The following is a 24,506-nucleotide window of genomic DNA, read 5'->3' as shown; positions in this document are numbered from 1 at the left end:
CAGCCCAACTCTGGGGAACCCGCTCGGACACGGCTGTGGACACAGACTCACCCCCACTCAACACCGAGTGCTCCTCTACCATCTTGGTCACGTAGGTGTCGGGGTCCACACAGAAGTCGCTGGAGCCCTGGGGTGGGCGTGGGCAAGCAAGAGGGGGTGACCAAGCTGGGCCTAAAGGGAAGCTCTCGGGGGTAGAACCAGCCCCCGGAGTCTGCTTTCAACTCAGGAGGGTGGACTGTGAATCTGGGGTTACAGGCGGACTGTGCCCACGGTGGGTCCCCACTGCTCTCGGAACCCAGTGCCCGGGGAAGACAGGAGGGGAGAGGAGTGTGGCTTCCCCTCGTCCCTCCCCCAGTGCCCAGGTCCAGCAGCCGGAGACCTCACCCCCTCTGCCACTCACCACGGACACCGCCAGCTCCAAGCCCAATGCGCCCCAGCTGATGACCAGGGCCAGGACTCCCAGCAGGCAGACCCTGGGGCAGAGACAGCCAGTCAGCAGCCCCCAGGCCAGGGTGGGGGCCGTGCCACCTGTTGGGCTGCAGGCCAGAAGGCAGGTCCCTGTGCACATCAGGACTCAGCCCACACATGGGCTGGGACTCTTTCTATGGCCTGGCCTCAGCCAGAGCTGCCCACAGCCCAGGGCCCAGATGGATCCCTCTCCTGGGTGGGGTGGGGCTCAGAGATCTGAGCTGGAAGCAGGACTGGAAGGCCAGGTGGGTCTCGGGGCCCTGCCCTTCCTGTCCCCCAGCTCCCTCTCCTGAACAGGCAACAGTGTCCACTTTCACGTGGGTCCCCACATCCCGCTACCCACTTAGCAGCCCAAGGGGCTTGATAACCGCAGCTAGACCAAGCCCTCCTGTGCTGAACCCTCGCTCAGCAACCGGGGACTCAGAGCTCTTGCTACGGCACCGGCCTCTCCCTCATCTGAGGCCTCACCTCACCCACATCTGGCTCCCTTTGATCCAGACACACAGGCCCCCTGTGCATACCCCACTGCAGGTGGCCCCCCCCACAGGTCCCCCACATCCCAGTTCAGGCCCCCTAAACACACCCCAATGCAGGCCCCACACCCCACTGCACACTGTCATCCTTTCTCATCTGTCCAGGCGTCCCTTACTCCCTTGGGTCCCCGCTCAATTCCTCCTCTCTCAGGTTCCTTGGGCAAGGTGTGCAGCTGTACTCCCCCAACTCACCCCACTGCAGGCCTGCACACCACCCCGGCTTTTCCTCTCCAGGGTGCTATCACTTCTGGCCCATGCCACATTTCCCTCATTCTGCTCCTCTGTGGCCTATGAGTGCCACGTTGGGGGAGGCTGGGTGTTCTCCCATCTCTCCCGGGCCTGGCCCAGGGAGGCACCAGCCATGGCCATGCGGCTGTGCAGTGAAGGGCAGTGAAAACACCTCACCTCCCCCGAAGGAGCTGCCACTCTCTCTGCCTTCCAAATGAGGAGACCAAGGCCCAGCACCAATAAGCTACCTGACCAAGGTCACCCTCCTGGTAAGCCAGAGCTGGAGCTGGAACCCAGGCTGTCCCAGGGCCAAGGATGGAAGGGGTGGAGGAAGGAGCCCCAGCCTGGTCTCTGGGGGCCCTGGGCACTGGGAGACCTGGACAGGTTGCTTCAGGTTCTGGGCTACAAGTGCCCCACATGCAGACTCTTGAAGGAAATCAAGGCTTGGGGGCAAATGTGCCGGGATTCTGGCGACAGGGGCACAGGCCACAGGAGCACAGGCCACAGGCATGGAAGGGGAATCTCAGAACAGGCCCAGTGCAGGGGTTTCCTGCTCAGCCCCCACCACAGAGCTTGTGGTGAGGATCTGCCAATGGGGTGGGGGAAGTGGTGCCACGTGCTTGCCCTCCCCCTCCGCTTCGGGCCCACAGAGGGCCGACACTCCCAGACTCACCCCACCAGGATGCCCTTGGAGCTGCGGATGAGGCCGACCAGCACCAGGAGGCAAATGATGACGTCCAGCAGCAGCAGGCCCAAGTAGCCCAGCCACCTGCAGGCACACCTGAGAGTGGGCCAGGGCACAGGGATGCAGGACCAGGGAGTGGGGCACCAGGGGCCCTCAAGGGGGAGCTGAGGCCAGCAGCCTGGCACCCCAGAGGGCATTCAGAGGGTCTGGGTCATGGGAACTGGTGTCGGTTCTTGAGAAAGGCTCCCATTAGGGGAACTCCAGTCATTGCCTGTGACCTCCAGTGACCCTGAGCCCCCCACCCATCAGACCTCATGTACTAGGTGCTGACAGCAAAACCGGCCCAAGGAGGGTGAGGCTTGCCCAGGTGGGGTTGGGCAGGGAGAAGCGCCTGGCCGCACCTGTACCAGTCGTAGAGATCCACTTGCTCCGCCAGCACCTCCAGCGACACTGCCGTGTTCCTCCAAAAAGGGATGGCAGCCGTATAGCCCAGTAGCGTCTCCAGCAGGCCCTGCAGCCGCTGTACGGCGCGCAGGGGCTCGGGTCGCCCGGCCAGCTGCCGCTCCAGGGTCTGCAGGCTGGGCTCCACCGTGTGGTTCAGCCCCACTGCCGTGTCCCACACCTGCGCCGGACCCGCGGGCGTGAGGTTGGGAGGGCGCCCCCCTCGCCCCAGAGGCTGGGCCCTTCCTGCACAGCCCCAGCCCCGGCTGCCCCGCCCAGCCTCGCGCAGACATGGGGTTCCGGAGCAGCAAGAGTGCCCCGGCCCCAACTCCGCGGTCACTCACGCGGTCCTGGACCCCGGCCACCGTGCGGTTGGCGTGACGGAGCGAGTAGGTGGCCCGATGGATGCCGTCACTGGTCTCCCCGTTGCCGTAGAATCCCACGGCGATGCCGGCGCTGGAGAGGGCAGGGGCATAAGGGCGGGGCCTGGCGATGTAGCCCCGCCCACCCCAAAACTCCAGCCCCGCCCCCTTGGGGGCCGCCCTCTCTGGCCCCGCCCCATCGTGCTCACCTGCACACCAGCGTGGCGATGATGACACACCAGGCCGTGCAGCAGCAGTCGGCGTCCAGGTGCTCCTCGCTCTTGCGCCGCCGACAGCACAGCCAGAAGGAGTAGAAGAGCAGGAAGAGGAGGTCCAGGGCGAGGCAGGCCAGGGCGGCGGCCCCCAGCAGCAGCAGCGCCTGCGGGCGGGCGGGCAGGAAGCGGCGCTGGAGGGGGTAGACCTCCAGCCCAGAGTCCCACGCCCCGCCCCAGCAGGGGACCTGGCGCACACTCCCATTTAATCCTGTCCCCAGCCCTAGGAAGTGGGCCCCATCCCCGACTTGTAGGTGAGTCATGGAGGCTCCCACCACCTCAGTGATGCACCTGGGGTCACCCAGGCCTGGACCCCACACCTGGGACCCCGGTCTCACCATCCTCAAGGCTGCACGGCATCAAGACTCCATAGCCAGTAGGAGGGACCGGGTGGACGGACTCCAGGCCTCTGTGGCTCGGGCAAGGCCACGTGTCCCCTCCCCACCGGGTCCCCAGAGTCCAGGGCAGGTGCTCAGGACATCTGCCCTACCACGCCCCAAGGAGAGGTGCTGGATGGAGGTAGCCAGAGAATGTGGGTGACAAATGAGGACCCACCATGCTGGTGAGCCAGCATCCTTGCAGCCACAGCCCCACTAGGGAGGTCCCTCCACCTCCCCAAGCCTGGTTTCTCTTCTGTAGAAAGAAGTGCTGCTGGCCGGGCGCAGTGGCTCAAGCCTGTAATCCCAGCACTTTGGGAGGCCGAGATGGGCGGATCACGAGGTCAGGAGATCGAGATCATCCTGGCTAACATGGTGAAACCCCGTCTCTACTAAAAAAATACAAAAAACTAGCCGGGCGAGGTGGCGGGTGCCTGTAGTCCCAGCTACTCGGGAGGCTGAGGCAGGAGAATGGCGTGAACTCGGGAGGTGGAGCTTGCAGTGAGCTGAGATCCGGCCACTGCACTCCAGCCTGGGCGACAGAGCGAGACTCCGTCTCAAAAAAAAAAAAGAAAGAAAGAAGTAAGTGCTGCTGAGATGGGCGGGGTGGCTCGCGTCTGTGAACCCCGCACTTTAGGAGGCTGAGGCGGGCAGATCACCTGAGGTCAGGAGTTTGAGACCAGCCTGGCCAACATGGCGAAACCCTGTCTCTATTAAAAGTACAAAAATTAGCAGGGCGTGGTGGCGGGCACCTGTAACCCCAGCTACTCAGGAGGCTGAGGCAGGAGAATCGCTTGAAACTGGGAGGCAGAGGTTGCAGTGAGCCGAGATTGAGCCACTGCACTCCAGCCTGGGCAACAAGAGCGAGACTCCATCTAAAAAAAAAAAAAAAAGTGCTGCTGCCCCCTTGAAGAACCGAAGCCCTGGGGAGGGGCTGCTGGCATCAGCTCCCATCCTCACCTCCAGCCGGAGACAGTTCCAGGACCCCAGGGCCTGTCCCCATCTCAGGCCCAGAACTCTACCTCAGTCCTGGCAGGACCCCCCACCCCAGCTGTAGAGCTGAGGTTTTCAGGTCTGGTAGGAAAATGGGGAGTCTGTGGGGGGGCTGAACCCCCTCTTGTTGACCATGAAAGTGTTTCTGAGGGGTGAACATGCAAGAGGCCCTATCAGGGGTCTGATCCTGTCTGGGGTCTGTGCACTGAGAAGCCACCTCTCACTGCCCATGGAGTCCTCCCCACGCTGGATGAGACGGCGGGGCTGACCCCACACTGCTACGGTCACTGGTCAGGGCTGTCCCAGTGGACACCACCCACACAGGCTGCATATGGGCACCGCACCGGACACACAGCCCTGTCTGGCTCCAAGCATGGCCTACCGGTGTGGCTCTCCCCAGGTCTCTGAACACAAAAGACAGACCACAGAACAGACACCAGAACTCCCCTGTCCCGAGGCCAGGAGACCTGCACAGGAAGTGGCTAATTTGATGCAACAGTGACATTTCCTGAACACCAGCTGTGGGGAGGGAAGGTAACGTGGCCCCAGAGCTGTCCCTTCTCCTGGCACCACACTCAATCTGCCTGGCCAAGTGCTCTCACCCCATTTCATCCACAGGGAAACTGGGCTTCAGAGAAGCTACAGAGAAAGCACACAGGCCCTGCAACCCCAGGTCCCTGGGTTCAGCATAGCCCTGACCCCGGCTCAGCCCTCCGGAACCTCCACACACTTCCCATGCCAGGGTGAAGGATGGGGAGCTGACACAGGGCTGTGCCTCATCATGGGGCCAGGGACCACCCAGAGGCTAACTCGGGGGTGCCCATGGGGGTGTCAGCAGCTGGGGCCCTCAGTGTTGTGGGGTGGCCAGCAGGCACACCTGCACTGCCCTAACTGGCACTGCTGCACAGAAACGCCTCCCTCCCCACATCTCAACGCTTCAGCAATGTTGCCTTCTGGGGCCCCAGCCTCGGGAGCTGCTGGGGCGGATCGTCCCCTGCCTGGCCCCACTTGGGATGAGAGGCTCAGCCACAGTGGGCACTGGGACTGCTGCTGGATCTCCCAGGAGACGGCTGCCAGGCAGTGGGAGGATGGCGTGTCCTGCCCTCCAGGAAGTTGGCCGACACCCACACCCGAAGGCGGCCTTTCCACCTCCACCTGGCCAGGGAGGCGCTGACCAGCCTAGCACACCCAGAAATGAGCCGCCACGGTCCAAAGCCATGCTGGTGTGTCCATGGCTGCCCAGCGGCCAGCAATCTGGGCACTGCAGAGCATCGGGGGCGGGCACCCTCCCACTCCTTCAGCCATGCACAAGTGCCTACCGCCCCTGCAATGGCAGGAGGACTACTGGGCCCTGAGCCCACCCCCACCCTCTGGGAGCAGGCCCCGGGGCTGGCACCAGAGCCACTGAAACCGAATCAGCTCAGGGTGGTCTCATGGTCCCAGGGAGCTCAGGTCACCGAGGCCTCAGGGCCCAGGAGGGCTTACCCAAGGTCACACAGGGAGGCGGAGAAAGAGCAGTCACCTGCGGGGGGGGGGCGGGGCTCACATTAACAGTGCCAGCACCGTGCCCAGGCTCCACACACACGTTAGGGAGCTTGGAAAAGCCACGCTCTGGGGCTCCCTGGGTCTGCCCTCACCTATGTGGGGCTGGGCATGGAGTGCAGGTGCTGACCCCACCAGCTGTGACTGCAGGCCCTGCCAGTACCCTCCCTATAGCTCAGAGGCCAAGGGCAGAACAGACCTGGGGGGGCAGCTGACCATGTCCCCAGGGACCAGAGCTCCACGGGACCCAGGCCCACATCTGCATGTCCGTCCACAGGGCCTCCCCTGGGCTCCCATGGCCTGGAGGCCATGTCAACCAGCCACATCTTGACCCTGGGCTGACCAGACTCCTCCAGTGAACCCTCCCTCTGCTCTCCACTTGCAGAGGCCTCCCCAGTCCCTGGCTGGGGTCACCCTCGCTCTCCCGACCCTGTGCTCACGTGGGACACGACTCTAGGAAAGCCTGTCTGTACTGCACCCCACATTCGGGACTCACAGCTTCTCAGGGAAGCTCCTCCTGGGGTGAGGAACTGGGGACTGGAAGAGCAGGCCAATCCCAGACGCGCATTACACAGAGCCTAAACACGTACCAGGCTATGACCTCCGCAGCCACCGGCCTGGCATGTCCACTCAGAGCTCGGGGCATCAGCATACATCAAAGGGCTTCCAGGCCCAGATCACTTCCTCGGCGGCGCCAGAGCCACCCACTCCCACTTGCCAGATGAGAAAACGGAGGCAGAGCGAGATAAGCCCTGGCCAAACAGGATCTGGGTGAGGCAAGCCTATCCCTCAGATGACAGTTCCCTGGTGCGGAGGGCTGACATCCTGGGGCGGCGGGCAGGGGGCGCCCATGGCCGGTGGGGAGAGGATGCTAGGCACCAGGCACCCTTGCCCTTGGGGCCCGCCTGCAGGGTGGTGAGGCGACACAGGCACTCAACATCATTATAAGCAAACTGTGAAGCCTGCTAGAAGGTGAGAGACGCTGAGAAAAAACAGAAAAGGCAGCACAGGAGCTGGAGTACCGGGGAGTCTACGATTTTTTTTTTTTTGAGATGGAATTTCACTCGTGTTGCCCAGGCTGGAGTGCAGTGGTGTGATCTTGGCTCACTGAAACCTCTGCCTCCTGGGTTCAAGCCATTCTCCTGCCTCAGCCCTCTGAGTAGCTGGGATGACAGGCACCTGCCACCAATGCCTGGCTAATTTTGTATTTTTAGTAGAGATGGGGTTTCACCATGTTGACCAGAGTGGTCTCGAACTCCTGACCTCAGGTGATCTGCCCGCCTCAGCCTCCCACAGTGCTGGGATTATAGGTGTGAGCTACCACACCCGGCCCAAGTCTATGATTTAAAAAAAAAAAAAAAATTATTTTAGAGACAGGGTCTTGCTCTGTGGCCCACGCTGGAGTGCAGTGGCACGTTCACAGCTCACTGTAGCCTCAACCTCCTGGGCTTAAGTGATCCTCCTGCCTCAGCCTCTCAAGTAGCTCGGACCACAGGCACATATCACCACCACTGGCTAATTTTCTTTTTCTCTTTCTTTTCTTTCTTTCCTTCCTTCCTTCCTTCCTTCCTTCCTTCCTTCCTTCCTTCCTTCCTTCCTTCCTTCCCTCCCTCCCTCCCTCCTCCCTCCCTCCCTCCTTCCTTCCCTCCCTCCTCCCTCCCCCTCTTCCTTCCTTCCTTTCTTTTTATTTTTTGAGACAGTCTCTGTCACCCAGGCTGGAGTGCAGTGGTGTGATCTCGGCTCACTGCAACCTCTACCTCTCAGATTCAAGTGATTCTCCTACCTTAGCCTCCTGAGTAGCTGGGACTATAGGAATGCACCAACACACCCGGCTAATGTTTGTATTTTTAGTCGAGACGGGGAGTTCACCATGTTGGCCAGCCTGGTCTTGAACTCCTGACCTCAGGTGATCTGCCATCTCGGTCCCCCAAAGTGCTGGGATTACAGGCGTGAGTCACTGTGCTTGGCCTCTGCCCTAATTTTTTAAACAATTTTTTGTAAAGACAGGGTCTGGCTATGTTGCCCAGGCTGGTCTTGAACTTCTGGGCTCAAGCAATCCAGCTGCCTTGGCCTCCCAAAGTGCTGGATTACAGGTGTGAGCCCTGCGATCGTCTGAGGCAGCTTTCTCTTGTTCTTGCCCGGATGGGGCCAGCTGCAAATGGAGCCTCAGTCCTCAGCCCCGGGGGCCAGAGGCCAGGCTTCGGGGCCCGTGCCAGGACAGCCCCACTTGGCTTCCCCCAATTGAGGAAGGAGATGGCGCCTCCCTCAAAGGAAGGCCACTTGGGCTGCCTGGGTCCTAGCCCACCACGCAGAGCCTGTCCTTGTCCGCTGTGCAGAGCCCAGGCGTCAGGGTGCCCAGCAAACCGGGCAGCTACTTCATCCCACCTCAGAGCCCTGGCGCCCAGAGCACCAGGCCTGAGCCCAGCTGTCTGCGGGGAGTGTGCCGTGGCCAGCCTGACCTCTGCACCCACTTCCCAAAGCCAGATTCCCAGCAGACAGTCTCCTGCGGGGCACCGCGCCAGCGGCATTCCTATGGTGGCCCCGCCACCTCTCTCCACCGGGCTGGCGGCCCCTCCGCCCCTCCCTGGCCCATTCAGAGAAAGAATGGGAACTGTCTGATCAGCAGCTGGGCTCTGACCAAATGGAATTTTCCGTCTGTGGTGGAAGTGATGTAAGGGCTCGGTCAGGCAAGGCGAAAGCTGCACGCTGGGCTCCGCAGAGCACGTGGGGAGGACTCAACTGCCACGCACGCACCAAGGGGGCTGGAGGCAACCCCCTCCTGCAGCCGCAGTCCCCCGGTCCCTACCCTAGGGCTCCTGGTCTCGGCCTTGGGTCACCCCCTCCTTCTCCTGGCTCCTGCAGCCCCACAGACGGCATCCACGGGGGGTGCCCCCTCCCACCATGAGCTCAGACTCCCCCCACTGCCCTGCAGCCCCCAAAATGCAGCCCCCAAAACCCCACCAACTCTGGAAACACCCAGCCAACCAGAGGGCCAGGGCCTGAAGCCTTACTCTGTCCCAGATCAGGCTGCTACTGATAGGATCCCAGTACACCCCGGGTCACAGCAAGACCTCCCTGGCCTGGCAGGGATGCCTGGGGCAGTGGCTGGCGAGGAGCAGGCAGGGCTGGGGTGTGGCTTGGGGCAGGGCTCTGTGGCCTCTATACCCAGGCATATGCTGTCCCTGGGCCTGGAGCCTTCCTCTTCAGGGAACCCCCACTGTTCCCAGACATGGGCCATCTCCTCCAGGATGTCCCCAGGATATCAGAGACCCAGGCCCAAACCCGGCACTGCAGCCTTTGCTCTGTGTGAACCTCGGCTCCCACACTTGGACCCGCACTTGTAGGGCGAGACCCCCAACCCAACCTGGCCGCCTGCAAAGGTGGATGGCCCTGACCCAGCCCTGATTGGAGAGGGGAGGGCCCAGTGAGCCACAAGGCCTTAGGACGGCCCGCGGGGCAGGAGGCTTGGGGAGAGGATGTGCATGAGCAGCTGCGAGGTCTGTGCCCCATGCCTGCTGCGGCCTCCCAGCCATGGCCACTCTGCCTCCAGGCCCTGTCTGGATGTGACTCTCATCAGCCACGCAGACACAGGCACCCCCCCATGCAATGCCAGGCTCAGTGCCAGGACAGATCACACCACACCAGGCTGCTGAGGCAGGAGGGCCATGCATGACGGCAGGGCAGGGCACACTGCCTGCCACCGCTGGGCATCCTGGTGGCTCCCGGGGCACCTGGTGGTGGGACCTGGGCCTGCAGTGTGTGAGGAAGCATGCCACTCAGGGGAGGGTGTACAGCAAGTCAGGGCCGGCCTGTGGAACACACGCCCCCTTGACACACAGGTGGCCACTCAACATGCGCACCCCTGGGAGCAGCTGCCCACCCCACTACCCCAGGCCACGGACCCCCACACGCCACTCTGTCCCACCAACCTGTGGGCTACCATGGCGTGTGGCTGGGCTGAGGATGCCCTAGCCCACTGGGAGGTGCCCACAGGGACTCTGATGAGAAGTTTGGTCTGAAGCAACCCTCAACCCCAGCCACAGGCAGTGGCCACGATCCCACCACCCTGCCACTCCAGCCACAGGCAGTGGCCACGATTCCACCACCCTGCCACTCCAGCCACAGGCAGTGGCCACGACCCCACCACCCTGCCACTCCAGCCACAGGCAGTGGCCACGATCCCACCACCCTGCCACTCCAGCCACAGGCAGTGGCCACGATCCCACCACCCTGCCACTCCAGCCACAGGCAGTGGCCACGATCCCACCACCCTGCCACTCCAGCCACAGGCAGTGGCCACGATTCCACCACCCTGCCACTCCAGCCACAGGCAGTGGCCACGATTCCGCCACCCTGCCATTCCAGCCACAGGGGCTAGCTCCTTGGCTGGACACTGCTGCGGGTATGCCCTGAGCAGGAAGGGAAGTCATAGGGCCCGCATCCTGGAGCCATGCTGCTAGGCACAGAGATTTCAGGGAGGGGGCCCAGAGTCTACAGTCACACAGCGGGGGCGGGTGAGCCCGGCAGGCCAGGCAGTGTGACCGCAGCTGAGGACGATGGCTGCCTGTGGCACTGGGAGGGACCAGCGAGTCCCAGGGGTGCAGCTGTGAGGCACGGTGAGCAGGGATGGCAGGAGAAGCAGCCCCCAGTGGCCAGAGAAGGGGTGGGCAGAAGGTGGGTTCCAGCCCTGCTCAGCTCTGCCCTGCCCCTCGTGCCAGCTCCATGTGGAAGTGACATAGCTTGGCGGAGGGAAAGGGACAGGCTCCACAGAGGCCAAGCACGACGGCCACTGAGGGGCCGGAACCCCGCCACAGGCGCCGGCATGTGACAGACACACAATATGATAACGGCCACACAGCCTGACTGCAGTGGGGACAGAGTCACCCCCAGCTTCCTGGATGAGGATGGAGGCCCCATATTGACGGCCGTGGTCCTGTCTGGGCTCTGGGCTAATTGGGAGCATCAGCTTTCAGGGCGTCTTAGCAGCAGCCTGTGCTGGGTGCTGGGGCCCAGGCTTGGACAGACAGCTCGGCCCCACTAGGTGGGTGCTCCCCTGTGCCCACAGTGCCGGCCCTGTGAGCTCGGAGGCTGTGGGAGGCAGGAAAAAGAACGAGATGGTCACTGAAACTCCCGCTCTGGGGAGCATCGCGGGCACCACAACAGGTGGGGAGGGCACTCTTGGCCCGGGGACAGTGTCAGCCAAGTCCTGGCACAGGATCCAGGCAACCGACATCTCCTGCATGCTGAAGATCCACTGGCAGCAGGGACCAGCGAGGCCCCGGCCTGAGCCTGTGCGTGTGACAGCAGCACGGGGCTCCAGGAGGATGTGGCAGGCAGACAGGAGAGGTGGGAATGGGAGGGGAGTGACCTCCACCTGCCTCCACGGATGCCGAACTCCAGCCCTGGAACTGCCAAGGCCCCTCCTCCAGAGGAAGTGACAAGGTTTGGGGGTATCTGAGAGGCTGGCTGGGGTCCCACACTCCAATGCACACTGAGGGGTTCTGGCCCCCAGCACCATGAGAACCCCCGAGGTGTCCTGGGTCAGGGTCAGGAAAGGGGTGGGATCCCTAGGGCCAAGCCTTGTTTGGGGAGGTCAGGGTGGGCTCGGCGTGTGCGAGCCACTACCACCGCCCCCGTGTCGGGGGTCCCCCACCGGGAAGTGGGTCCCCCCACCTTTGCCTCGTGGGTCGCCTCGCGCAAGTGGGGGCTCCAGGGTCACAGCCTTTGGCTGGGCCACAGCCCCCCACGCAGCCAAGCTGCACACGTGGCCCCAGCCCCCACCCGTAGCACACTCGGCCCAGGCTCCCAGCGACGCCGGCCCAAAATTAAAACCAGATTTTCCACCAGGCTGGGCTTGGGTTTCACGCATTCCATGACGGTGAGCTCCTGGCCGTGCCTGGAGGACATGCAGCCAGCAGCAGCCACGTGGGAGCCGGGGCCAGGGCCAACTTTGTGTCCCTGTCCCCAACTCCTGAGGTCCGAGGTCCAGGCCGCCAGGCTGCACATGGCCCCACACCCACTACCCCACGCCCCCACGGGGCTTCCTCCAGGCTGGCCCTCACCCTCCAGGAATGGCCTGGAAGGAGGCCGGAGAGGCAGCCCTTGGGCTGAGGCTCAGAGCTGCTCCCGCCGTCTCCCCATAGGCCAGGCCCCTGCCCTGTACCCTGCAGCCGGGGGACCCCAGCTCTCCCGCCACCCACGCCTGTCCTCCCCCTTGTGCAGGGAACAGACACCAAAGAACTGCAGCAAGTGTGTCTATTTTGGTCCTCGTGCTCCGACACATCTCCCAGCGTGACACCCAGAAAATACCCTGCTCTCCCCGCTTGTCTGCAGGCCCCTGCACCAGCCCCCTCGGGACCAGGCTCCAGGCCTCAGACCCAGCCAGGAGCTGCCAGACTGGAGCCCCGTCTCCGGGCTTGGCTCCCTACCAGGGAGAGGCAGCCCAGAGGGCACAGCCCAACCCCTGATGCAGGGCTACAGGGCTCAGAGCTGGGTGTACTCCAGAACTTCGGGAGTGCTCCTCCACGATGGCCAGGAACCCAGCCAGTGTGCATGGGCCCGAGGGGGCAGAGCAGGTAGGGGCACCGTGGCTGGCACCCTCCTCGGAGACCGAAGGCACTGGCACTCTGTGGGTGGCCTGGCCTCCTCCCACACGCTTGGCCAACATGGGCCTGGCCCAGCCACAGCAGGTGCTGCCCCACGGGACTCAGGTCTCACCCAGCCTCCCAAGACTGTGAGAAGCCCCCTCGGACGGTGTGAGGCCCAGCACAGGGCCCGGGTGAGCTCCCTGCAGACCCCAGTGGTGGGCCCGGGTATTGGAGACCCTCCTGTGACCCTCCCACACCCACCATCCACCCGCTGTCACATGCCAATTCCCCATTGGCTGCGTCAGGCACTTCCCATGTCCTTGACCCCAGGCCCCTGGCTGCAGACGCAGTTCCTCTTCTCTAGCGCAGGCCTCAGCAGAACTGAAGTGGGGCAGGTGGGGGAAGTGTAGATGCCCCTGAGCCCCCCGAACCTGCATCCCTGCACCCACGAACTGCACTGACGTCGTGTCCACTGGGAGGGATGGAGCTGGGCTGCAGTTGGAGCCCGGGCCCAGTCTTCGGGCCCCTGATGCTGGCCAGCCCCCATTTCTGTTTATGTCGGGGACACAGTGTCCACCTCCCAGGGCCACTGGGTGGCTCCCAGGAAAAATGCTTTAGAAACAAGCAGCACGGGCGTCCGGGAAGACCCGCTGTGGCCTGGGGAACCAAGCTACAGGGCTCCCCGCTCCCCCAGAGCCTGACCAAGAGCCCCTGGCCGGGGGTCAGGGTGGCTGATGCTGCACATCCCTTAGACGGGACCGGCCAGCAGGCCCTGCCCAGGGGTCAGGGGAGGAAGAAGGGTCACCGTGGAGATGCCTGGAAGAGGGGCCCTAGAGCTAGCCCTCAAGTCTCAGGTGAGTCGGGGGCAGGTGGGGGTCCCGCACACACAGACTGGAGTGGCCCCTGGTGCTGTTGGAACTGGGGAGATGGGGGAGCCAGCACCCTGAGCAAGAATTACCACCCCAACATTCATGCACACCCAGGAAAAGCTGTGAAGACCTCGGGGACTTCTAGAGGGTCCAGGCTGCACTCCAAGGAAGGGACTTGAGAACGAGTGTCCCGGGGATAGAGGTGGCCAGAGCACCCTCAGAACCACAAAACCAGGAGCCCAAATACAGGAACCCTTGATGCGGGCAGCAGCCGGGCCAAGGGTGGCCTGACACCCACCCCCCAGCAGGTCCAGGGCCCATAGTTTCACACCCCCTGGTCAAAAGGCAAGTTCGGCCAGAGGCTCCCCAGGAATGCAGACGCCGGCCAAGATGGAAATCCTGTGTGGACTGGGACCAGCCATTACGGGCTTCCTGCCCACCCCCCAATGCAGGGTCCCGTTCGCTGCACCCCCCAGCCTAGCTCATCAGCTCCTGTCCATTCAGGGATTGCTCCTGAAGCTTCCGCCCAGCTCCCCAGGGGCCTCCGTGTCTGGCCCGCTTCTGTCACCTGCAACTACAGAATCCTTCCTGGCACCGTGGGACACTGGACAAGCATCTGGAACTAAAGGCCCCATACACAGTCCAAAGTACGGGACATGTCAAAAGCAATAGGATTCCAGTTCTGAGGGACACCCACCCTACAGTTTTATGCGCTTTGGACTGAACCCAGCTGGAGGGACACTTCTGTCTGACGCTCTTCCCTTTTCCCCAAATGTTCCATGAACGTGCACTGCTTTCGTAAACCACAAGACAGGCGACCAACACTGCTGTTTTAACCAGAGCTAATTTCCTTCTGATGAGTGGGGAGGATGATAACAGGCCAGCCCTGCCCCAGGGAACTGCCCCCCAGGCTGCAACTGGGCACAAGGCTGACCTCGCCTTGTGGCGGCACAGAGGTACTGTGCTCTTAGGAGCCGGGCTCCCGGCTCTGCTAGGAGAACACTGGCCCTACTCCCAGAGCTCAGATCCCCTCTGAGTGGCCATCCAGCCTGCGCTGGCACAGCACCTGGCACAGAGGGCTTACCAGTTCCTGAGGCAGCACATTCCCCGTGCACCGTCAGACCAGATCGACCCTCCAGCATGTGGGCTGAGGCCTCTCCCCGAGGCTCAAGCTTCTCTCTGCCTCAGGGCCTTTGCATATGCCGCTCCCCCAGCCCGGAAGCTCTTCCCCAAGGCCTCCGCATGGTGACCTCAGTCTTATCATTAGGGTCTCGACAGAAACATCTGGACACTCCAGGCTCTAGTGGAAAACAGGCCCCCCCACGCTAGGCAAACCTGAGGCAGGGCCTACTATCTGCCCTGGAAGGCAGATGTTCCAGTGAAACCATCACCTGCCAGGGCTGGCATGGCCCATGGAGGAATCAGAAAGCAGCAGGCTAATCCTAACCCTCTGACTGTCGGCAGCCGGGCTTGCAACCTCCATGGCAGGCCGGTTAACATCACCTCCTGCAGGAAGCCTTCCCTGACCACTGGGCTCCCACTACCCGGGTTCGGAATCCACCACAAGCCATAGCTATTCTCCTGCATCTGGCCTGCCCTGAGCTGGAGGAGACAGTGAGCCCGAGAGAGAGGCTGAGGTCAGTGAGCATGAACTTGATCCCTGCCTGAGGACACAGGGTCACGAAGAGCTGGTGGGAGCTGAGCAGGCAGGCCTCCCCCGAATAAATCCCAGGAGGGCGGCTGGACCACCCAAGGTCACGCAGGAAGAAGCGGCAGAGCGAGGGTGCAGGCCTGCGACGCTCTAGTTGAAGAGAAGGCTCTGCTACTCTCAAGGGCCCCTGCCTGGGGCCAGAACAGCCAGACCCACTGGACATTCAGGACTCACTATGCAGCAATGACTGGCCCCAGGCCACGATAGGGGCCTCAGGCCCAGCCCTGCCAGCTCAGCTGTGGGGCCACCAGGGAGTCTCAGGCCTCCTGTGGGCTTCCAAATCCCAGCTGTGAACAACAGCCCCCCATTCACTCAGATGCCCAGGCAACACGGGAGCCCCTCTCAACAGTCACTGTCTGGGGAGCTGCACAAAGCCGACCCCAGATGCCTCCCTACCCACTGCCCTCCCACAGATCCCTCAGCCCCCATGGGCTCCTAATCCCACGGTCACAGCCCCAGCGGCAAGGCAGCCGTTGGGGAAGCTGGGTAGCCTGACACTCCAGGCTGACCGGGGCTCCTTGGGAGGCCGGAGGAGGGGTCTGCAGCAGGACTGTGGTTCCACCACTTACTCACTATGTGATTCGGAGCCTCAGTTTGCTAATCTGTACAACGGACAACTCTCCCCACCTCCTGGGACTGTGGGAAAAGTGACTGCCGACCGGCAATCCCACGCAGGGCCTTGAAACAGGACCGGGCCCTGGTCCCTCCCGGGGCTTTCACCAGGGTTCCCAACAGCAGACCACCGGGACCAGAAATAGCAAAGGACAAAGGCCAGTCCCCCGTGCCACACCCCCAACTCCCAACACCAGGCCCCACCTCCTCTCCATCCCCCACCCCAATAACCACAGGGCAGATGCCCCCTCCCCAGCAGGGCACAGCCCAGGTTGGGGCAGCACACAGACAGCTAAGAGGGAGCCCTCGGTCAGGATGGGTGAGGGGTCCACTCCCCACCACAGTCAGCAACTCCTCACCAGGGAAGGCAGGAAGGGGCACCTGCCACAGCCCAGGCACACCCACTGCCCACTCTCCCAGGAAGGGGACTCCTGGCCCTTGCCTCCCAGGGGCATCCCTACACAGGAGGCATGGCCAGCCCAGATTCAGGATGAGGCGATGAAGGCTCAGAGACACCAAGCAGTTGTCCAAAAGCACCAGTACTCAAAGGGCAGGGGCAGGACACACGCCAGGACCAGCTCACACCACAGCCCCTCGCCAAGAGCCGGGAGTGGAGGTGGCGGGGGATGGAGGCAGGCCGGTTTCCACGTCGTGAATTATTCAGTGGCTAATTCTGCTTCGTGGAGATGAGGCAGGAGAGAGAGTGAGTCAGAGCCCTCCCACAGCAGAGCAGAGCGCAGGGCAGGGGAGGAAAGAGGGCAGAAGCCAGGGCCTCCCAGGGCCACAGCACCCTGCTGGGAGGCCAGGGAGGCCAGGCTGAGCGGAGGGGCCTGGCCACTGCCCGGAGACCGTCTTGGGCTGCAGACATCATCGCCCCTCGCTCCCTCTCACTGCCTGTCTTCAATCTGGGAGTGCAAGCACCCTGGAGGGCTGAAGGGAAGTCCAACTGTGGCTGGCAGCTCAGGCAGGTGGCAGCCCAAGGGGCAGCAGGAAACAGCCACCTCCCATGCCCCAGGGCTGCCCGGAGCTTCAGAACTAACAAATGGGCCAAACCCTCAGGGCAGAGAACTTTCCAAAGTGAAGCACACCCTCCTTGCAGCTTCAACAGAGTCCTCCAGGGACAAGTGACAAAGCTGTCAGCATGGAAGAAGTTCCAGAAGTTCCTGAATGTGCATTGCCCCCACACTGAACGGTCCCCCAGGGCTGGGCTTCTAGAACGCAGGCGTGAGATTTTATACCAATCCTTCCGCCTCCCTCCTCCCTGCTGTGTCTGGGCGTGCCTGGGCTGATCCCTCGCCCCCTTCCTCATCTGTTAGGAAACGTCATAGGCTCGGCTGGGGGGCCTGGGTGCAAGTGAGCGGGAGGCTGGGAGCAGTGGGTTCCCAGGTGCCCTGCTCCTCCACTTCCGCCTCCCTCCGCTGGATGCGGGAGGACACAGACAACGCAGTTCTGAAGAGTCCAGGTGCTAGGCTGCCCGTGGAATACCGGATTCCCAAGCCATTTTGATAAGCAAAGCCATTCCCACCCCACCATGGGGCTCTGCCATGATCAGTCAAGAGAGAAACTCCCGGTGACCAGGGACCCTGGTCACGGGGCTTCTGGAATCCGGATATCTAGGCAGAAAGGAAATGCCCACAGCTTGGTCCCCTGCCCCGAACTCAAATGACAGTAGCTTGGCGATGGGGGTGGTGCTGGGGCCTGGCATGATGCCAGGCTAAGGGCTCCCCTGGGAGAGGGCTGCAAAGGGTCCCCGCCGCCCCCCAGCTCTGCCTGGGCTCAGCCGCTTCCAGCCTCCCTGCCTGAGGCCCACGGTGCTTCCCTGCCGCCAGGCCTCCCTCCCTCCCTCCGGGGCTACAGGCAGCCTGGTCTCCCACGGCCACACATGGCACCCAGTGTACATCCCACAGCCTGACCGCCAAGCAGGGGGTCATTACCGGCCACAGAGGGCTGGCGGCGGCCCAGGCCATTCACCCACTGGAAGCCTGGCAGTGGGATTCCCCAGTCGGGGGTGAGTGGGCGAGGAGTCTCTGTCTGCCTGCACCCAATGTGCTCAGGCACCCGCTCTGATCTCAGAGCCTGGGGGTCATCTGGGGAGGGGTCTCTGCTGGGACACAGCACCAGGCTGCCCCCAGTGATGGTGGAGAGGCCCTCCACTGGCCAAGGGGGCTCACGGAGAGGGGAGAGGCAGTTCCATGAAACCCCAGGGGCCTTAGTGACACAGAAGAGAAAGCCAGAATCGGGAGGGGGGTCGTGGACCCTCGATGGGGGTTGGAGGGTATTTAGACCCTTGAGAAGGAGGCCATGACCCTGGAGGTAGAGGTCCTAGGACTCAGAAGGGGCCCTCGAGAAGGAAGGACGCCAAGACCTGCGAGGAGGAGGTGGTCGTGACTCTGGATGGGGTGGATGAGGGGTCCTTAGACCCTCGGGGAGGGGGGCCGTGACCCTGGGAGGGGAGGGGGCCGTGACCTGGGGGTCCTGACCCCGCGACCCCGAGGGGCCCGTGTCACCTGCTGGTAGTCGGCGTCCTCGGGCCGGAACTGGCTGCTGGTGGCCTCCCAGCTCAGGTCGAAGTGGGGCAGCCGGTGCAGGAGGCTCACCCACCAGGGCGCCGCGTAGCTGACCCCGGCCATGGCGGGGCCCGGCCGCCTCCGGATGCGCGCGGCCTGCGCGGGGCTCCCTTGCTGGCCCGGGGCGCGGGCTTCAGGGACCCGCCGACCCCCGCCTGGCCGCCCGCATCATCCGCGCGCTCCTGGGCCCGGCCCGGCCCGGCTCGGCCCGGCTCGGCCCGGCTCGGCTGCGCTCGGCTCCGCTCGGCCGCCCGCGCCCGCCGCCTCTTTGTTCGCCGCCGCCGCCGCCGCCCCCTCCGCGCCCCCGCCCGTCCGCCCGCCGGCCCCACCCCCAAGCTTCCATTGGCCCGCCGCCCGCCAGCCCAGCCCCCGCGCGCCCCGCCCTCTTTCCCGCCTCTTCCCCACCATTGGCCTATCCCCCGCCGATCCCGCCCCACATTGTGCCCCGCCCGTTCACTCCTGCACCTCTATTGGTCCTTTTACCTGATGGTTTTGCCCCTCCACTCGCATGCCCTCCCATTACCCAATGGGCCCCGCCCCTCACGTGTCCCCGCCCTTAGGCCCCGCCTCTGTACCGTCATTGGTCCGCCGGCAGAGACTCCGCCTACTTCCTCGCTCTCTTAGAGGGACGCCTGGCCCCTAAGGCGCTGGAAGACAGGTCCTCAGCGCTGTACCACCGCGGCCCGTCTTTCCACGTGGCCGTGGTGCGCTTCATTCCGTGCATTCACTCTTCGTTTCGATCTTTGTATGTTTCTTATTTGACCAGGCTGGGGTCCAGCCTGGTGGGGCTGGGCTGGTCTTGGCCTCTCCATTGCACACATAACGGCCCACAGCCTGCAGTGTCCAGCAAGGCACCGAGTGGCTTGTCTGTACAATGGACATGATCTGGATTCAGGGCCTGGCTGGGGCACCTAGAGCTGTGTGATCTGGGGCAAGTTACTTAACCACTCTGTACATAGGTGTCCTTGTCTGTAATTCGAGTGTTGGCTGGGCGCGGTGGTGGTTCATGCCTGTAATCCCAGCACTTTGGGAGGCCGAGATGGGCGGATCACCTGAGGTCAGGAGTTCGAGATCAGCCTGGCCAACATGGTGAAACCCCGTCTCTACTAAAAATACAAAAATTAGCCGGGCGTGGTGGTGGGCGCCTGTAATCCCAGCTACTCGGGAGGCTGAGGCAGAAGAATTGCTTGAACCTAAGAGGTGGAGGTTGCGGTGAGTGGAGATCGCGCCATTGCACTCCAGTCTGAGCAACAGAGCGAGACTGCGTCTCAAAAAAAAGAAATTTTTTTGCCGGGCGCGGTGGCTTATGCCTGTAATCCCGGCACTTTGGGAGGCCGAGACGGGCGGATCACGAGGTCAGGAGATGGAGACCATCCTGGCTAACACGGTGAAACCCCTTCTCTACCAAAAATACAAAAAAATTGGCCGGGCATGGTGGCGGGCGCCTGTAATCCCAGCTCCTCCGGAGGCTGAGGCAGGAGAATGATGTGAACCCGGGAGGCGGAGCTTGCAGTGAGCGGAGATGGCGCCCCTGCACTCCAGCCTGGGCGAGAGTGCGAGACTCAGTCTCTCTCTCTGTATATATATATATATATATATATATATTTTTTTTTTTTTTGAGACAGAGTCTCGCTCTGTATATATATTTTTAAAAATTATTTTTTATTTTTTTTTTTTATTTTTTGAGAGGGAGTCTCGCTCTGTCACCCAGGCTGGAGTGCAGTGGCCGGATCTCAGCTCACTGCAAGCTCCGCCTCCCGGGTTCCCGCCATTCTCCTGCCTCAGCCTCCCGAGTAGCTGGGACTACAGGTGCCCGCCACCTCGCCCGGCTAGATTTTTGTGTTTTTTTAGTAGAGACGGGGCTTCACCTTGTTGGCCAGGATGGTCTCGATCTCCTGACCTCGTGATCCGCCCATCTCGGCCTCCCAAAGTGCTGGGATTACAGGCTTGAGCCACCGCGCCCGGCCAAAAAATTTTTTTGTTTTAAGGTACAATAGTTAAGTGGATCCGCAAGTAGATTCAGTCCCCATCCGGCCTTTCCTCTGGGGAAGGCTGAGTCTTTTGTCAAGACCTAAGACGAAGACGGTGCCCTGTTCTGGCATCCTGGGGTCTAAAAATTCAGGCACCTGCCAGGGAGGGTCCATCATGGGCTTTGGAGTCACACGGCCAAATTTCCTAACAGGGCCTCCTCATGCCTGTGCCTCCTCCTCTGCTAAAGGGGAGATGGGAGCTGCCAGAGCCAGGAGGATGGACATAGTACGGCGTTTGGGCCCCGGTGCATGCCTCCCTCCCCATTCCAGGGTAGTGGTTGCATCCTGGCTCTGTTTCACCACCTGGGGCCTTATTCCTGGACCTCCTGTGTGCTGAGAAACAGGTTTCCACACCCGGTCTCCACCATCTGCTGTGCCCAGCTTGGCCATTTCTGTGGGCGGGCAGGCCTTTCCTGGTAGGAAGGGCTTTTTGCAGGCAGGGATGGTTCTGGGCAGTGGCTTCCCAGGAGACTTGGACTTCAGCTCATCGACTGCCCTGACTAGCCTGTTTTCCTGTGATAGAGCACCGGACAAGAAGGCCTAGCTGAGCTGCGGTTTCCACCCGCTGGATAACTTAGAGATACCACCCAGTTGGGAAATAACAGCCGGGCAGAAGCTGGGAGATTGCATTCTCCATCCCTACCGGTCGAAGAGCCAGTAATTCAGGGTGAGGCAGGGGTACTGGCTCAGGTTCCTCCCTCTCCAATGCTAAGGATGCTGAGAGCTCCAGGCAGAAAGAAGCCCCCTAACCCCCCTAAGACCAAGCCTACCTCCTTGGGGTGGGTTGGTACCTGGCCGGTGAGTCCTCTTCTCTGGCACCAGCTGACTGCTCACTGTGAACAGGTGGCGTAGGCAGGACGCCCACTCCTAGCCTGACACTGCTCCAGTATCCAGCCTGTGCCCTCATCTCCACAGCCAGGGGATCGCCTGCACGGCCCGTGCCCCGGGCTGACTCTGAGGTCAGAGTCAGTTATGCGACTCTGTGTCACATAACTCCAGGGATGAACAGGGCAGTCCCTGGCCAGCTGCAGAAATTGTCTCATGGCCTGGGATTGTTTCTGGTTCCTGCTATTGGCAGCAGCTCCTATGGCCACAAACAGAACCTCCTGCTTTCCCCCGACTCCAGTGCCCTCCACACCAGCCTGGCAACCCTGCCAGGGTACACACATGCAGGCAGGGGGTGCATGAGTTCCTTCCCCTGTTTCCAGAAGCCTCACAAAATTGTGCCTTTTCTTTTGATAAAATCAGAAAGTCTGATGCAGACATTATGTGAAACAACTCAGGGCCGGGCGTGATGGCTCAGGCCTGTAATCCCAACACTTTGGGAGACCGAGGCAGGGGGGATTGCCTGAGGTCAGGAGTTTGAGACTAGACTGGGCAAATGGTGAAACCCTGTCGCTACAAAAAAAATACAAAAATTAACCAGGCGTGGTGGCACATGCCTGTAATCCCAGCTACTCGGGAGGCTGAGGCAGGAGAATCGCTTGAACCTGGGAGATGGAGGTTGCAGTGAGCCAAGATTGCGCCATTGCACTCCAGCCTCGGTGACAGAGCGAGAACCCCATCTCAAAAAAAAAAAAAAAAAGAAAGAAGAAAGAAAGAAGAAAGAAAGAAAGAAAGAAAGAGAAAGAAAGAAATGATAACTCAGGTGTAGTGTATTGAATTATGCTCCAGATATGTTCAAGTCCTAACACCTGGCACCTATGAATGTCACCTTCTTTAAGAAAGGGGCTGGGCGCAGTGGCTCATACCTGAAATCCAAGCACTTTGAGAGGCTGAGGCAGGAGGACTGCTTGAGGCCAGGAGTTTGAGACCAGCCTGGACAACACAGTGAGACCCTTCTCTACAGAACAATTTAATTAGGCTTGTGCCACCACAGTAGTTCCAGCCCCTTGGGAGGCTGAGGTGGGAGGATCACTTGAGCCTCGGAGATCTAGGCTGCAGTGAGCCATGATCGTGCCACTGCACTCCAGCCTGGGTGACAGGCTCATGCCTGTAATCCCAACACTTTAGGAGGCTGAGGCGGGCGGATCACCTGAGGTTGGGAGTTCCAGACCAGTCTGACCAACATGGAGAAACCCCATCTCTGCTAAGAATACAAAATTACCTGGGCGTGGTGCCATGCACCTGTAATCCTAGGTACTCGGGAGGCTGAGGCAGGAGAATCGCTTGAACCTGGGGGACGGAGGTCGCAGTGAGCCAAGATCATGCCATTGCACCCCAGCCTGGGCAACAAGAGTGAAACTCCATCTCAAAAAATAATAATAAATAAATAAATAAATAAATAAATAAAGGTCTTTGCAAATGGAATCCCGTGAAGATGAGGTGATACTGGATTAGAATGTTCTCTAATGCAAAGATGGTATCCTTATAAGAAAAGATAAATTTGGACACAGACTCAGAGATATAGAGACACAGAGGAAAGCACCCCCTGTCAACACAGAGGCAGAGTGTCAGCGATGCCACCACAGCCCCAAAAACCGAGCATTGCTGGGGCCACCAGAAGCTGGGAGAGAAGCCTGGGGCCCTCCCTCCCTCAGAGCGCCCCTGCCTCGATCTCGGCCTTCTGGCCTCCAGAACTGTGAGACAATGCTTGTCTGTGCTTGAAGCCACCCAGTTTGTGGAGCTTTGTCACGGCAAATCCAGAAACGAATACATCGGCTTTCTCAGAGCTTCCTGGTGACCGCCACCATGTGCCTCTGATTGGTATGGGATGAAAAGGTGCTGGTGACTGAGTAATATTTGCAGTGTGTTTGGGCTGTGAAATCTATTCCTCAGGGGCCTGTGGAGGAAGAATTTGGTAAAAGGGATCCAGGGTGGAGAGAATAAGGGGCCCACAGTGAAGGTTCTGGAAGAACACAGCCAGAGTCCCTACCTCACCGCCGTGCAACGCTGCTTGGGATCCAGGTGTTAAAGAGAAACTCCGTGGGTCCCTCCCTCCAGCTTCCAGGAAGGTTAAAGGAGAGAAGGCCAGAGAGAGGATCTAGTGTGGGATGGGGCATGGAGGAAGCTCCCCCTACCATCCCGCCTGCTTTGACCTGACAGTCACTGCCCAGAGCTATGTGGTTCTTCCCATCTGTCCTGCAACCACTGTGACTGGAGGCTGGACTTCACTCCCACTCTACAGATGGAGCAGCTGAGGCCCGGGCCCCGCCATTGCATGGGAGGCCTTGAGAATCACGAGCTGGTCAGAGAACCAGGGTTCAGCCTAGTTCCAGGGGCCCTTCCTCCCTCCCCACTTCTTCCCTCCCTCTCTCCTTCTGTCCTCCCTCCCTTCTATCCTTCCCTCCTCCCTTCCCTCCCTTTCTCTCCTTCCCTTCCCCCACCTCCCTCTTTCCCTCCTTCTCTCCTTTCTCCCTCCCTCTCTCCTTCCTTCCTTCCTCCCTCCTTTCCTCTCTTCCTCCTTCCCTCCCTCCCTCCTTCCTTCCTCCCTCCCTCCTTCCCTTCCTTCCTCCCTCCTTTCCTCTCTTCCTCCTTCCCTCCCTCCCTCCTTTCCTCCTTTCCTCCTTCCTTCCCTTTTTTCTCTCCCTCCCTCCTTTCCTCCCTCCTTCCCTTTTTCCCTCCCTCCCTCCTTTCCTCCCTCCTTCCCTCTTTCCCTCCTTCCCTCCTTTCTCCCTCCCTCTCTCCTTCTCTTCCTCACTCCCTTCTTTCCTCCATCCCTCCTTCCATCTTTCCCTCCTTCCTTCCTTTTTCTCTCCCTCCCTCCTATCTCTCTTTCTCCCTCCCTCCCTTCTTTCTTTCGAGTGAAATAGGGATTGTGAGTAAAAACCAGGCCTGAGAAATCTGTGAGAGACTGCTGAGGCAGTCTGGCACGGAGGGAAGGGGGCAACGAGGTCAGGAGTTCCCAGGGTCTTTACCCCACGCCAGGAAGGCTCAGGCTCCCGAACGGTTGTCCCAAGGCCTGCAGGCACCGGAGAGAGGCCAGGCCTGAGCTGAGCGTGGCCAGGCCTGGACCGCTCCCCCAGATGCTGGGGCGGGAGCCAGGACAATGGAATTCCCTGTATTTGGGCCCCATCCAAAGAGGTTCACATTTTCTGTGGAGACGGCCCTCACTGGCCAGGAAGAGAAGGCTGCAGGGCTGGGCTTCCCGGCGCCTGCCGAGATGAGGCTGGGTGACTCTGTGGTCGCACAGCCAGCCTGGGCCTGGCTGACCACAGACACCTGGCTGATGGATCTCGGCCGCAGGGGAGCCACAGAAGCACCGCTTTCAATCTGGGTTTGAGGCAACC

The 24,506-nt window shown here is 61.4% G+C and overlaps 1 protein-coding gene across 4 annotated transcripts in view; it reads right to left on the bottom strand.

Moving 5' to 3' along the window:
• The window catches only part of TTYH3 (tweety family member 3), a 34,817-nt gene extending 16,281 nt beyond the window's left edge, over positions 1-18,536 (bottom strand). For 2 of the 4 annotated variants that reach the window (XM_033195143.1, XM_033195142.1), the window contains exons 1-7: positions 18,188-18,536; positions 2,927-3,096; positions 2,700-2,811; positions 2,316-2,536; positions 1,903-2,010; positions 401-473; positions 52-127 (exon numbers count right to left, since the gene is read on the bottom strand). In XM_033195143.1, coding sequence (XP_033051034.1) covers positions 52-127; positions 401-473; positions 1,903-2,010; positions 2,316-2,536; positions 2,700-2,811; positions 2,927-3,096; positions 18,188-18,310 — 883 coding nt within the window. In that variant the 5' untranslated portion in view covers positions 18,311-18,536. The remainder of the gene's footprint in view (positions 1-51; positions 128-400; positions 474-1,902; positions 2,011-2,315; positions 2,537-2,699; positions 2,812-2,926; positions 3,097-18,187) is intronic. The other 2 variants (XM_033195144.1, XM_033195145.1) reach the window with 2 other exon arrangements.
• Positions 18,537-24,506: the final 5,970 nt, after the last annotated feature.

The sequence above is a fragment of the Trachypithecus francoisi genome, unplaced genomic scaffold (assembly GCF_009764315.1).
Source record: "Trachypithecus francoisi isolate TF-2019V2 unplaced genomic scaffold, Tfra_2.0 Lachesis_group4, whole genome shotgun sequence".
In the NCBI taxonomy this organism is placed as follows: domain Eukaryota; kingdom Metazoa; phylum Chordata; class Mammalia; order Primates; family Cercopithecidae; genus Trachypithecus; species Trachypithecus francoisi.
Note: the sequence above shows the minus strand (reverse complement) of the source record. Positions and strands in the feature narration are given on the sequence as shown.